Source organism: Peromyscus californicus, unplaced genomic scaffold (assembly GCF_007827085.1).
Source record: "Peromyscus californicus insignis strain IS unplaced genomic scaffold, ASM782708v3 Scaffold_7__1_contigs__length_154581171, whole genome shotgun sequence".
NCBI lineage: Eukaryota > Metazoa > Chordata > Mammalia > Rodentia > Cricetidae > Peromyscus > Peromyscus californicus.
Window position 1 is genome coordinate 63910274 of NW_026294595.1, and position 16460 is coordinate 63926733.

Genomic DNA, 16460 nt, shown 5'->3' on the forward strand with positions numbered 1-16460 from the left:
TTTTTAATCTACTTTTATAAGAGCAACTTGTTTAAAAACGTTTTACATTGCTATGGATTTTAGTTTATTGATACAAGTTTAAACTTAATTTTGTTATACTGTATATATATTTCTATTCTCATTAGAGATATTATGTTTATGTAACTCATTTAGATTGTAATGGATAATTAAGAAATACAGATTAATAATTAGTCTTCTATGATAGTCAAACTTATAGTCATGTTGTTTTCTAGGTATACATAGATAAAATTCAATTAAGGAGGCAATCTTCAAACACTTTAAAGACCTACAGAATATTATATTTAAAATGTTTTAAAAATTTAGACTTTCTGGACAATGAGACATGTCTGTTCCTGGCAGCACCTATTTACTTTAGAGAGGAGGATGGGCATTGAAGACACTCTATATAGAGTTTATCTTCACCTTGGCAAAAATAGCCACTTGGGCAAGAATCTGTTCTTGCCTGGACTGCTTGATCAACTGGACATGCAGGACCCATAGGAAGGTGACCACTGAACTTTGTTTGACAAAATGGTCCTTCAGGTTCCTGCTTTGTAGAGGAAACTGCCAGACATTCTACAGGACACGGAAAGAAGTGACTGAGAAACTCTAGGTCTGTGGGCTGAAGACAGATGCCCCAAATTTACAAACGAAATTTGGATGACTGTCCAGGCTGCCAGCTGTCTCTGTCTACTGTCACAAAACTCCCGAAAGTTATTTGCATCCTTCTCCCATTTCTCAGGTAATATATCCTTCTGAGGTCTTTGATGTAGTTGAATACTAGATAGTTATAATTTCCTTAGTTATGATAAAAGATAAGTTGGATATGAAATCTTAGACTCACAAATATAAGATAGATAGGATATCTTCTTTAATTTTGCCAAACACAAATAGACTAGTTTTTATAAGTAGACTAGATATTGTAACTGTAATTCTTGCTTGATACTTGTTTTGTTATCTATAATTTTACTATGTGAAAGTTAAAACCTTCCTTTTTGAAAAAAGAAAAGGGGAAATGCTGTGGGATGTTCTATATGTTAAATGTGTTGCTCTGATTGGTTAATAAATAAAACTCTGATTGACCAGTAGCCAGGCAGGAAGGATAGGATAGGTGGGACAAGGAGGAGAAGAATTCTGGGAGGTAGAAGGCTGACACAGAGAGATGCTGCCAGCCGCTGCCATGACAAACGAGATGGAAGGTACCAGCAATCCACAAGCCACATGGCAACTTATAGACTAATATATATGGGTTAATTTAAGATATAAGAACTAGATAACAAGAAGCCTGCTGCGGCTATACAGTTTGTAAGCAAAAAAAAAAAAAACTTATAACATCAGTGAAGCATTTGAATCATGTAGAAAATGACTATAGCTCATTTTTAAACTAATTTTAATTTTTGACAATAAACATATATGAAATGTTCTATAATCACTGCCATATTGACTTGTAAAACTGTATGAAAGTATCTATTCTTTCTGAATACACCAATACATAGTCACCCCAAAACACAATCGCTAAATATTTTTTTCTGAGACAGAGTCTCTCTATTATGTAGCCCTGGCTGTTGTAGACCAGAATGGCCTAGACTACAGAGATTCACCTGTCTCAGCCTCCCAAATGTTGGGATTAAATAAGTGATGCAACATGCCTGACTCCATCTCTAGCTTCTACTCAAGGGGAAATAGTAATTAAACCCATTCTACAACATACAAGAAATTTTTTCACCCTGAACAAGTTGTGATAAAATAAAATTTCAAAATCAATATTATCACATACTACTCAAGAATTAGGAAATACAGAAAGAAGCATGAAACTTGTAATGTGAGTTTTTAGTTGTAATCTCCATGTTGCAACCAGATTTGCTTTACATCATAATCACAGGTAGTGTACTAATTACAAGACTTATGCACCTTTTTGTTATACAGTATCTTGAGATAAATTCATTTTCAGTTGTATTTTAGAATGTTACACATTCATGAGAAAGTATCATTACATAACATGGGGAAAGTTCATAAAAGCCATGTAATATGTGATCTTGGAAAGGCAAATTCAGAGATAAAACAGATTAATGATTGTTCAGTGCTGGAGAGTAGAAAGTAAAGGGAAGTGATAGGCTAATGTGTAAGATTTGTGGACTGATGGCAGTGCTTGTAGTTAGACTATCTGTATATCTTTATATATTTGTTTGAATTTAACAATAAAGAAAGAAAATAAATTATCCGTAATGCTCGTATATATAACCTAACTAGGGATTTTATCGTCCTTGAAGACAGGAAAACATCCATAAGAAATTTTCTTTTACACATATGAGTGTATTGCATGATAAGAAGAGAGCATTGGATCCCCTGGAACTGGAGTTACAGGGGATTATGAGGTGCCTTGTAGTGTGTACTGAACCTGGATCCTCTGAAAAAGCACCCAATGATCTTTATCACTGAGTCATAGATAGCCCCTGAATGGACAGTCTTAATCACAATTAAATTAATAGCACTATAACTCTTGAGTGGCATGATGATTGTATATAATCTTAATATAATATTTAATTGTAGGTATTGAGGGAAAACAGCAATTACAGATGTAAATGTAATGTCTTGTCTTACATATTATTAAATATCATCTGCAACATGGCTAATAGAGAATCTTCCCCATGACTCTAAGCAGGTATGATTTCAGTGGGCATCACCTGTGCAAAGTAGCAGCCTTCCACAGGTCTTTACTTGATATAAAGATTAGTAATTTTCAACTTTACAACGGAAGTAAATAAAACACTACTTCCAGATCTGTCCCCCACCTGCACACTTACTCTTATTTTTAATCACAACATTTTGTCTATTTAGAAATTAGATTTATATGACATTTTGGTTGACTTAAAAGTATAAAATATCAACAATTAAGTTTATGTTAATAAATGTATAGTTTAATACAAACCTCTTCAGCATCCCATTAAATTAGAAAGATAATTATTTCTTTTATTTTTAAGATTAAACAATAATTATAGCACTCCCTTTCCTTCCACCAAACTCTCTTTTATTGCCCCTTGCTCTGTTTCAACTTATGGCACCTTTTCTCATTAATTGTTATTGCTTGCATATATGTATATACATATGTATCCCAAAATATAATCTGCATAGTGATGTATATATAACACATTTTCCTCTGTACTTCTAGTGTGTGTGTGTGTGTGTGTGTGTGTGTGTGTGTGTGTGTGTGTGTGTGTGTTTTATGTGTGAGACTTCAGGGTTGACCATTTGGTATTGAATAACCAATTGGTGTGTACTTCCCTGGGGAAAAATATTTCCCCTTCTCTCACTCATAAAGATAATTATCTTAACAGGCATTCATTTTATTGCATAGCCATTAGGAACTTGTTGCAGACTTGATCTTTGAAGTCAAAAATTCTTCTCTGTGATTTTTTTGGTTTTTTTTTTTTTTTTTTTTTTTTGGTTTTTCGAGACAGGGTTTCTCTGTGTAGCTTTGCGCCTTTCCTGGATCTCGCGCTGTAGACCAGGCTGGCCTCGAACTCACAAAGATCCACCTGGCTCTGCCTCCCGAGTGCTGGGATTAAAGGCGTGCGCCACCACCGCCCGGCCTTCTCTGTGATTTTAGGCACACATTTTTACACTGTAAATGATATTACTGCTAACACATCAGGAATGTAAATGTTTGGTGTGTGTTACTTGCATGCAGTCTCTTACTTAGCTATGAAAATTTCAGAAGCCACCACTAATAGGAGCTCCTTCTTGACTGAACACAGTACAGACACATTCTGAATTTTATATTACCAAAACCTTGGGCTGCTTTTCTGGTCACACAGAAGTTAAACTGACAATAACGTCATCTAGCTTTTCTTGTGATTAAATTTAACATGAGGACTTCTGTATGGAAACTCTGAATGTCATTTCCAGTTCTTATAAATCTAAAAGTGATGGCCATATGTCATCACTGCCCACTAACCTGCCTCTCCTTCATAAGATAAGGGAGGTTGCAGATGGACTGAATTGAGTGACCTGGATATGGCAAAGGAAGTCTCATAGTGAAGATCCAACAACTGTTCAAATGCCCAAACATCCATAGAATGCAGGAATCTCAGTTGTCAATAAAAATGGATAAGTATTCTAAGTCAAAACACTATATTTTACTTCATTATAAAGAGCAGTTAGTTTATATATAAGTAATATACTATTAAAATAGTACTACAGTTTTAAATCTCATTTCAAAATAATAACCCCAAAACATGAGAGGCTGAGAATTTAAAAACCAAGGAGAGGATGGGGAAGAGAAAGCAGAAGAATAAGGAGGAGGAAGAGGAGGAGGAGGAGGAGAAGAAGAAAGCATATACATACAGTAATTGGGTGTTGTATCAAACCCTATAAGTGTCAGACACACTAGCTCATTTTAATTATAAAATATAATAGGAAAGTAGCTGTTCCCCAGGGTAGAGAACCATTAGTACTTAAAGAATGCTCTTGGTTCTGACACTAGACCATATTGGAGAAAGCAGATAGAGTCTGAAAAAAATTAAATGATATATCTGACTTAAGGGTTTTTTTTTGTTTTTTTAATTTTTTCTATCTTTTTATAGAATCCAATAAAGGTATGTACTTTATATATTTTGTTTCAAATAATTTAACATAAATTATTTTTGTATATTATAATTTACCTTTACAAATGCATGTATGTTTATTATCAGTAACTGATTTATAGTAATATAATATTTTAAAAATATAGATTCTTTGATTTTTGTTTAAAATTCTATAACCCTCATTCATAAATATACTTATCATGAGATCAAATGAGGTCAAAAGGCAAACACCTTTATTATATAGTGAGCACAGATACTAAAATTAGTTATTATCATTATTGTTGTTATCATCATAATCACAGAAACATTAATATGTATTAATAGAATACTGAGTTAACATATACATAAACATTTTACACATATCTATTCTGAAGACAGTATTTGAGCAAAACATAATCATTACATAATTAATAATAAGATATAGACTGCATGATATTGACTTGGTTCATATTCCATCCACCTACTAACAAAGGGCTTCTATGTTTGTTTGAGTTTCTTTTCCTGCATTGTGCTTGAGAATGAAAATAAATTGGAATGAATACATGAAGAAATTAAATTAAGATATTGTAGGATAGTGTAGGAGACATGAGCATTTTTTAATAAGTCACACTTGAAATCATATCATAGTTGTGTTGCTATCCACAAACAAATGATTATGTTAGTAACTCAGTTATAACACTCTGTGTATGTATGTGTGTGTGTGTATGAGTGTGTCTGTGATGATATCCATTTCTCTTAGTTTCATTTATTTTTCATTTATTTTTACCTGATACATTGCAATTCTGAAAGTTTATGGGTACCATGTTGTGGTTTGATGCATGTTACTCTGTATCATTAAAATTGGATAAAGCTCTCTCCTGAAGCATATATAATTATTAGGTTGAATATATTCTAGTATTTCACATGGGGTTAACTCTAGCAAACAGTAAAATATAATTGCCTATAGCCACAGCTGTAGGATAGCGTAAAAGCAACATATACTTCTAAGTAGAATTTGGTTTCTGCTAATGAACCTTACCTTGTATCCCCCAAATCCTGGTTCTCTCAGGTTCTGGTAACTTATCAATGTTCTCTTCTTTGAGAAAGCATAAAGTGTTTTCTACAATGTTTAGCATCACACTTTAATCAATAGAATTGTATGACTGTATATTTTAAGTAATTATTTTGTTCAGAGTATTGGAAATGCAATAAAACAATAAACTCTTATTTAACTTGTACTTGATGCATCTAGATTTCGGCCTAAACTTATCACTCTTAGCAAATGATTGTCATGTGGTTCTCTCTTGCAGTGAATTAGTCCATTTATCCTTTATATTATTTATGAAATAATGTCACAATATTATTAGTACCAAAATTACAATAGGAATACTATTTTGGCAAGGGACAATGGAAGTAAAATCATTCTTCCACACCCAACTCCTACCTACTTAACAGTCACAGACATAAATTTTAAAAATTTCAATAAATTGGAGAGGTTCTGAATTCTAGGTGAAACCTCCTCTTACACCTTGAGGATAGCCTGATAAAGCAGGCACTTAGACTTATCAGTAATTTTCCAATAAGATACTAAACCACTTTTGTCAGAAAATAAGTTTCCCACATACATTAAGTGTGGGTAATATTTTTTAAACCACATACAATGTAGGTCTGGACATAAGGAAATGAAAATATATTTAATCCCATCATGAAATACCCCTATGCAATAACACACCACAGAGTGGAAAACCCTGAATGCAATAAATTACATTATCAATAATTAATGAGGAGCTGAGAGGTTTAGCCAGCCACATATGCAAGTAGCAGGAGGCAATCTTTTTATAAATTAAGTAAAGATGTAATGTGAATGTGCACCTTCTCCTTAGAGTTACTACTGAGCCTTTCTACACCTACCTCCCCTCAACCATTATCACTATTCACTGTAAAATCTGAACATAATTTGAGAGCCAATTTTGCAGATTTTACATTAAAGTTTAAATAATATTTTGTTATATTCTGTTCCTTACTAGTAATTGTTAACAATCAGGCAACCTAGTTAGGAAGATATTGTAGATCATTAAATTATCTTAGACTGAAAATGATGATTTGAATATAAAATAAATATAAGTTGAGAGTCACAGGAAACATGTTTGAGTAATGAATAAAAACTCAAGGAACCTATATTGAACATATTTCAGATTACAAATTACAGTGAGTTTAAATGAACACTATAAGTTAAAATAATTCATCAGAGTAAATATTAATATATTTTCTTGAAAATGATGAAATATGAGGCTTTGCATAGACACTTACTACAGTGACAAGTCTTATAGAGAATGGAGAAATAGGAATGAAAACTATTCTTGGATTATAGAAAAGGAAACAAAGCTTAAGTTAGAAATTATTCAGACTGATTAAATTCATCCCCACAGATGAAACAGGAAGAGTTCAATGCAGAAAGCAACATTTCCACAGTAATGCAATTTGTCCTGCTGGGATTCGCTGCTCTTCCGAACCTCCAAGGGATTCTGTCTGCAGTGTTCTCCATCATTTATCTGATTATCCTCATTGGTAATTGCCTCATAATATTAATAACTAGGCTTGACCGTGCGTTGCAGAAACCCATGTATTTTTTCCTGGCAAATTTTTCCTCTCTGGAAATCTGTTACACATCAGTTACTGTCCCAAGGATTCTGTTCAACATTTGGACACAGAATAGAAACATTTCTGTGCTGGCTTGTGCTGTGCAGATGTGCTTCTTCCTTATGTTGGGAACTGATGAATGTTTCCTCCTGGCTGTGATGTCCTATGATCGCTATGTGGCCATCTGCAACCCTCTGCACTATCCTCTGGTGATGAACCAGAGAAAATGCACTCAGCTGGCTGTTGGTTCCTGGCTCAGTGGCATCCCAATCCAGATTGGGCAAACCTGTTGGATATTCTCCATGCATTTCTGCAATTCTAATAAAATAGATCACTTCTTTTGTGACATACCCCCCATACTCAAGCTGGCCTGCGGGGACACTTCCATACATGAACTGTCTGTCTATGTGGTTGTTATGGTGGTAGCTGCACTCCCCTTTATACTGGTGCTTACATCCTACAGTAAAATTATTGCCACTATTCTGAGGTTACCAACAGCCAAAGGGCAGGCAAAAGCCTTCTCCACATGCTCTTCCCACCTCCTTGTGGTGGTTTTGTTTTATGGCTCTGGTACCATTACCTACTTGAGGCCAAAGTCCATGCATTCTCCTGCAACTGACAAACTGCTCTCTCTGTTCTACACAGTTGTGACCCCCATGTTCAATCCACTGATATACAGTCTTAGGAACAAGGAGGTGATTGCTGCACTGAGAAAATTAATACTCCAGAGATAGGGCCTTGTGTTAGCACTGAAGTGTTTTATTTTCTTGCATTACTTGTCACTCACACAGTTTGAAATTTTTATTCTCATATTGAGAAGGCAATCATTTTCATTTTATAATGCATTTTTCAAACATATTTTCTCGTGCAGTTTCTTATACTTAAATATGCATTAGGCAAGTTCATCCATCCTCGGTAAACCATCTCAGAAGAAAAATAATGTTTATTTTTAAAACCCAAATTTCAAAATTACACATTTTTGTTTTAAATATGAGGTTGTGTCTTTTTCTGAAGTGGTGCTGCCATTGCTAAATTGCCCCTGCTCAGGAAATGACCTTCAGGGCATGTGCAGACAAAGAGCCAAATGAAATTTAGTGGTTAAAAAAAATGAAATAAAAATAGAAGGGTGGTACTTGGGCAGAGGAAAAGTGTCATCAGGTCTTTGAGAGGCAAGAGTGAATAACGGAAGTAATATGATCACAGTACAATTCATATATATATATATATATATATATATATATATATATATATATATATATAATTGGTAGAAAGAGCTATTAAATTAAAAAATAAAGAAAATTAATTCATTTAAAGAATTTTTAAAGTATTTCTGTTTTATAATAAAGGAATAGTTTTTTTTAGCAGATGGTAATACTAAATAGAAAAAACACATGCACAAAAGCACACACACGTATACAATTGCACAGTAAATCGACAATTACTTCAAATTAAAGCTTAAGCTTTAGAATCAGGGAAAAACATGTTAAGTAATTGTAAATTGTGTTATCTAAAGTATAATCCATAAAATAAAATGATTTAACTGGATTTTAGCAAAACTTAGATAATTGATTCTGAAGATAACTTTTTTTAAAAAATGGGAAATGTTTGCAAATTAATTACATAACAAGGGGAATGTTCACATAATATTTACCCCAAACTCGTAGCTATAGATGAAAAATCCATAATAAACAAACATGAAAAATAATTTAATATATTCTCTACCCAAAGAGGTATGCAAATGATAGAAATGTCTTACAAAATATGGTTACCATCATTAACCATTAAGATTCATATAACCCCAATGAGTATAGTGATAAAGTAAAGTATATATTAGTGCTATAACTAAGCCGAAATAAATCACAAATGATAGAACTCAAAATTGACGAAATATATAACTTTTGCATACTGACAACTTTCAACAATCAGTAGATAGACTGCCTCTCTAATGTAATTGTCTCTGTATTGACAAATTAGTATTTTACTTACATAAAATATTCCTTAGACTATATTAAGCATCCTCTTCCATTTGTTTTTTGAACTATTTTCCATATGGTTATGTCTACATAAAGGTTATACATATGCATTCTGTAATTTATAATCATTATAAGATGAGAAATCACCATTATAGTTAATTTGATCCGATTAAGCATATGTTTCAATCACTTATTGGAGCTTTAGATTTATAAACTGAGGGATGCTAAAGACAGCAATTGTCTTCTCTGGTCCTCTAGGGGGTGAGCAAGAAATTGATCTTTCAATGAACTCTTTCTGCTTGCTATGGTTTGTGACTAAATTTACAGAAGGAGTTGTGTGCAGATATGCAGATAGTCTGCACACTATTTGGCATTTTTACACACAAAAGGCATAATTGACATGCCTTATTACCATCCATTATTCTTTCTTTATTATTTATTTATTTATTATTCTTCATTATTCTACCTTTATAATGTAGAGAATATAGAGGCTTGGCTGGAACACAAAACATAGAGAAGAAAGAGTAGGGTTGAAGATCACGTAGATGCCTGAACAATTTTTGATTTCTGACACCTCTTTTTTTCAATGATAGAAAATTAAAATTTATCTTACATTAAGGCATTTGCCTATTTGTCACCATTTTAAAGAATATCTCACTTAATTCATAAATCATATAAAGTCATAATATGTTGATGTTTTCAAAGGTCATATTACTTGATTACAAAATGGTAGAGGTTGAAAATCATATAGATTTGTGCATTCCTCTACCATCACCAAGGGAACTCCTTTTTGTATTAGCTGGTAATTAATAAAGACTTCCAACGTTGGCAACATGTATAAAATAAGTGAATGTGGAGTACTCAGCACTAAATGAGATACATATATTACACCTACACCTCTCAAGGTTAACTTTGTGAAGAAATAATTTAAGAGCTAGAGGAAGTTGACATCCGAAGCAAATCAGTACTTTTTGGGCATAACAGGACTGTAGCATACATTAACTCATAGCAGATGGAACTACATGCACAAGACTTGGAAAAGATCAAGCCAACATAACTGTCAGCATGGAACAGGGAGGGCTCTATTAAGCCCCAACACTATCTGAGACACTATTGGCAATTGATGGCCGCTTAGGAATGAGGAATGCATTTCATTCAGGAATGTGGTGCCTAAATGGTTGTCTGTACTCAGGCAGATATCTCTAAACCCATACACATACGTGCAGTACAAACTTAACTCAGGGAGAAGAAGGTAGTTTGGGTGTTGAGAGCAAAAAGTGGTGGTGGAGATGGGAAGAAATATGAAGAAGAGGGTATGCAGAGTTGATTTAACCAAAACATATATATATATATATATATTTTATTTATTTATTAAATGTTTATTTTATTTATTAAAATATAAATGTATATATTTATATTTTATTTATATATATAATATATATATATATATATATATATAAATAACCTGTCTGGATATTAGTTTGGTTGTTGTTTCCATCTCTTTGAGTGACAGGCAGAATTAATATCTCAGTTAGAAGGTTGCATGGGAAAAGAATTGATCCCCAGGGTAGTGAATCTTATTACTTAAGGAATATAGTTACTTTATAATCTGAGACATTTGAGAAGGCATTTAGCAACTGTTTTAAATAAACTTCATGAGCTGAAAACTATCTTTTCTCCTCATTTTTGGGGCAAACAATAATGGTAAGTATTATATGCAGCATAGAATCAAATAGGTAAGTGTGAAATGATTTGTCAAATACAAGGTTATTTGTACAAGTATACAAACACCAGAAAACAACACTCAATTACAGAGAATTAGATAAATCTTTAATGCTTAAATTTTAAACACTGATTGAGGTAGACTTTGTACATTTCTGGATATAATTGCTAAGTAATCACACGAAAGAAATGGAAAGCACTTGATTGCAAAGCAAGCTTAAATAGTAAATATTATCACAACTTCACCAATATCTTTATTTGACTTGCAATATATATTAAGGAAAAAATCTTTTTAAGAGATACTCAAATATTTTGTGTATTTCAAGTCTAGAAATAAGGTCTCCAAAAAGCACAATTTTATATAACCATTAAGAAAGTTAGATAGTGGATAATATTAAATTGGCTTACATCCTATCATGCTTATTTTAAAAGGCTTCCATTATTTTCCATCTTGTTTTCCTATCTTAGTCTTGTTCTTCAATTGGAATGAATCTGTGAGTGTTTCATGGCTATGGTACTTTACAGTAGTATCGAGAAAGCTCAGTCTGAACTTGAAACCACTCCACAGTAATGTCACTACTTACTTAAATTATAGATATCCTAGCAACTCAGTTATCAGATTCCCTACAAGGGCATCTACTTATGTTTTTGCTCTTTCTTCTTTTTTATTTTATCTGATAAGTCAATTGTATGCATACTGGAGTAATGGAATTCTGATATAATACATTGATATATTACCCTGGTATAATCTGAGTAAATTATTGTCAGAAATATGCATAATTCCTTTATGGTGACTATGTTCAAAAACAGTTTTGTTACCTTTTTAACCAGAAACACAATATAAATTTCTTAAGTCTCTGCTTTCCAATAGAAGTGTAGAATTTTATTTTTTTCTAAACCAACCACAGCTTCATGTCCATCTACCTCTATCTCACCCTATCCCCAAGTCTCCGAGCCCCTGGTATTCTCTACTGTCTCTGTTGTGAGACCTCATTGCATGTGTTCTCAATCTCTATCATTATTTTCTAATTAGAATTACAATATAATAACAGGATATTCATAATATTTTAAATAATTTACTATTTTTATAGAGTATTGCAGAAAAAATACATTAATATTTAATATATGTTTGAAGTTTGTTTCTTTATCGTTGCCCAGACTTACACTGATGTAAATGATGATGCGGCCTCTCCCTCTTATAGTGAGCTACTTAGTTTCATTTTTCTGTTATTTACAACATAATATGAACATAAGATTGCTCATAATATAAATAATTACTTGATATACATGATCAATACATGATTGAATGGGTAGAAAATAATTCACCCACATTCTTACTCACAACCATTATCTGACCACGAACACAGACACATATGTAAGATGTGCTTAAAGTGCAACTGGTGTGGGTCAGAACTTCAACTGTGAACAACAGTTTGTTTTTGAGGACTATTCATGTGAAATAGGCACTTTAATGTGCAATAGTTTATTCAGTAAGTTAATAAATTATTTTTATAAAACAGAATTCTATTTGTTAAACATCAGGTTTAGATAAAATATAGTGACTTAAAATTTTTAATCAATATTTAGACATAAGAAAAAAATAACATAAGCATGAACACACATTTGTGCACACAAACACACACACACAGAGTGACAATACTGAATGGAAAAACAACAAGTTTACTGATAGCAGGATTAGTGAGGAGGTAAATGATTGAAAAAAATCCAGATACACAATACCCAGCTTAAAGTCTATACACAATTTATGCCTGTGGATTTCATATAACTTACATTAGAAGGAAAACAGTTTTGAAATAATTAATATTTTAAGATAATGAATGGCTTTATTTTATTTTTTATTGAAATTACATAGTTTCATAGAACACAAGCCTAGAAAACACCTTGGAGAAACCATAGTAAAATCATAGGACGTTTCAGATACAAATGAATTATACAATTTAAAGTAATACATCTTATCAATGTAAAACATAAAATATATCTCAGAAGACTAAAAGACCATCTTCTATATGGACTTTTATTAATTATGAAAATGTATTTAATCATAGATTTAGAGCAGTGGAATTTAAAATTTTCATTATTAAAAAGAGAAACTAAACTGTGTGCTGTCAGAAAAATATACATGAAACTAAACAGGCCAAAATCAGAAGTGATGTCTATTTGTGATTAACATTTTCCATAGGTGAATCATGAAGAGCTCAAAACCGTAGACAATGTTTCCACAGTGATGCAGTTTGTGCTGTTAGGATTTTCTGACCTTCGCAACCTCCAAGGATTTCTATTTGCAGTGTTTTTTGTTGTTTATATAATTATCCTGATTGGAAATTCCCTCATAATAGTAATAAGCAGTATGGACCCTGCATTACAGAAACCCATGTATTTTTTCCTGGCAAATTTTTCCTCTCTGGAAATCTGTTACATATCAGTTACTGTCCCAAGGATTCTATTCAACATCGAGATGCAGGACCGAAGCATTTCAGTGACGTCCTGTGCCACTCAGTTGTGCTTTTTCCTTGTTTTTGGAATTACTGAATGTTTGCTGCTGGCTGTGATGTCCTATGACCGCTATGTGGCCATCTGCAACCCTCTGCACTACATTCTGATCATGAACCCAACAAAGTGCACCCATCTGGCAGTGGGATCCTGGCTCAGTGGCATTCCCGTCCAGATAGGGCAAACATGTCAGATATTCTCTCTGCATTTCTGCAATTCTAACCAAATAGACCACTTCTTCTGTGACATACCTCCCATTCTCAAGCTGGCCTGTGGGGACACTTCCATGCATGAGCTGTCTGTCTATGTGGTTGTTATGGTGGTGGCTGCACTGCCCTTTATACTGGTGCTTACATCCTACAGCAAAATCATTGCCACTATTCTGAGGTTACCAACAGCAAAAGGGCGGGCAAAAGCCTTCTCCACATGTTCTTCCCATTTGCTAGTGGTGGTTTTGTTTTATGGATCAGCTACAGTTACCTACTTGAGGCCAAAGTCCATGCATTCTCCTGGAACTGACAAACTGCTCTCTCTGTTCTACACAGTTGTGACCCCCATGTTCAATCCTCTGATATACAGTCTTAGGAACAAGGAGGTGATTGCAGCTCTAAAAAGGTTATTTCTTAAAGCATAGTGTTAGGAATTTACTTTAAATGTTTTTTGCTGTTTTTTGGTTCCCTTTTTAGAGAAACATCTTAACTCTGTTTATGCTTGCTTTGAGAATATAATCACTTACCACTTATGTATGTTTACACCATTTGTATAGATACTATGCAAATTATCTATCTTCAATGATCTATGCCTAGGGAAAGTATTTTCTCAATAAAAGATTTTAATGTGGTTGCCTTTCCTTTTTGTAGAAAGAAACAAAATACAGAATGTTATTGTTCATGGATTAAATTTAATGGGAAATTGATTACTTAATATCCATTTACCTATTTATATATTAGTTTTCGGTTCTATACTTTATAGATCAGTAATTATCAATAATAAGTTATTATGGAATATTACTTCTACATTTAAATGAGTGAACATATAAATATGTTAGTCTGCCATAAATTAGAGTCTAAGCAATAACTATGCACTTTACAGTAGCTATTGTAGTACATTAATGTAACTGCCCATGCATTGATGTAGATTACACATATACCAATACTGAGAGAGAAGTTAGCATAATCCTGTCTCTCTAGTAAATCCTCATGACACTAAACTAAAAAAACAGCATTTCTACCCTGCTTAAATGCTTTACTCCTGTTCATATTTTGTCATCTTTCACTATTTTTGACAATATTGTTGTCTTTATAATATTTTATATCTTTCCTAATTACACTACAAAAGTACACTCTTAGCCATCTTAAATATTTCAAACTATCATATATAAACAGATTGCATTTTGTATTCAGATATATGTACACACACACACACATGCGTGCACACACATATATAAATATATATTTGAATATCTAAAGTAAAAGATGCCCTGAATTTAAGAAATAAAGTAAAAGGGATACATGGGGTATAGAGGGAGGAAAGAGAAGAAAGAAAATGGTACAATTACATTATTATTTCAAAAATAATTCTTAAGCAATCAAAGAACTCAAATCTGAAAGCAGCTTCTGAAGTTTTTCGGGATTTTCAGGACCTTCTCAATCTACACAGTTGCATTATTCAGCTTAAATAGTCTTCAGATTTTCATCATTCCTGATGTTACTAACATTACTAAAACTTTGAACTGACTTGTCAAGGAAAATGAACAGCAACTAATAGAACCATAAATTCCCATCCTTGCAATAGTAGATTCTCAAGTTATCAATTCATTGAGAGGGAGTTTTCAATTCACCTTAACATTTCTTCATTTTTTAGGTTTAGGAATGATTATGTACTTCAGTACAACAGTAAAAGTTACTGCACTGCGTATAGTTATTTTTCTCCTTCATCTAATCATTTGAATTCTGAATATTAGTGTGATGGATTATATTTATTCATTCATGTTTCTTACTCCTGAAAGTGCATATGTGTATATCACTTGTTACTTACTGTTTTATATGCTTCAATAATTTGTCATGCTGAGTAAGTAAAAATCATGTGAGTGAAAAATGTGATAGTAAACCAAATGTTCATGGCAAAAGTTTTTCTGTTCTTCAATTATTTTCTGAAGTTTATTAAAGGATAATAATTTTATGAGCATAATTTTATTTCATGGGTTCATATAATAGAATTTTCATATTCAAGTAAAGTGCTGAGTAGTTGGGTGTCTGTATGATAACCTGTGTATGTGGTGGTGTCCTGACAGTATGTGCCCTTTTATCATTCATGTGCATCCTACTGGAAACAACACATAGTAAACCAGGAAGAAGAAAATGATGAGCATTTGATTAGCAAAATTCTGAAGTGCTGGCTGTATTTAGAAACATTTTGTGAAGGTCATAGAGGCTCTGTTTTATGTTTAAATATTTTAAGATTATTATATAAGGTTATTATAAAGGAGATGGAAAGTCTACTATAACAAATTTTTTACTGTTTTTTCATATTTTATTAAAAATGTTTTTGAAATATATTTTGATCAACTAGTTCCCTGCCCCTGACTCCCAACAGATCCTCTCAACTCCTTACTCATCTAGTATCATGTGCTCCCTCTTTCTCTCTCTCTCTCTCTCTCTCTCTCTCTCTCTCTCTCTCTCTCTCTCTCTTTCTCACTCACTCACTCAGTCTCTCTTTGTCAATGAAAAAGAATAATAAAAAAATCCAAACAGATAATCTAGTAAACAGTAAATGAGTAAGACAAATTATTCCAAAACATATATACATTTCTTGTATAAACAAACCTACTTGTTTACTCTTTTGAATAACCCATCTTTCATTATTTTATCATGGTTTAATCTTAAGTATCCTCTAAAATCAGTGCATTAAATATGTTATCTATGACCACATTGGGAAATGCTTCAAAATACAGGAAGCAGAACACCTTATGTACATATTCAATCAGATAAATATTGTTAACTCCAGCCCCAACTCTGAATCCACTCTCGAATGCCTCCACCACCATGGTGCT

The 16460-nt window shown here is 32.8% G+C and overlaps 2 protein-coding genes across 2 annotated transcripts; both read left to right on the forward strand.

The window, feature by feature from the left end:
- Positions 1–6991: 6991 nt before the first annotated feature.
- On the forward strand, positions 6992–7936 carry LOC128102014 (olfactory receptor 10AG1-like). Its single transcript, XM_052725517.1, has one exon. The coding sequence runs from the start codon at positions 6992–6994 to the stop codon at positions 7934–7936; it is 945 nt and encodes a 314-aa protein (XP_052581477.1).
- Positions 7937–13103: 5167 nt separating this feature from the next.
- Positions 13104–14042, forward strand: LOC128102052 (olfactory receptor 10AG1-like). Its single transcript, XM_052725556.1, has one exon. It carries the CDS (start codon positions 13143–13145, stop codon positions 14040–14042), a length of 900 nt encoding a protein of 299 aa, XP_052581516.1. The 5' UTR covers positions 13104–13142.
- The last annotated feature ends 2418 nt before the right edge of the window (positions 14043–16460 follow it).

What these genes read in the sequence shown, in the direction of transcription:
- LOC128102014 (XM_052725517.1), top strand. Translation starts at nt 6,992, where the DNA reads ATGAAACAGGAAGAGTTCAATGCAGAAAGCAACATTTCCACAGTAATG.
- LOC128102052 (XM_052725556.1), top strand. Translation starts at nt 13,143, where the DNA reads ATGCAGTTTGTGCTGTTAGGATTTTCTGACCTTCGCAACCTCCAAGGA.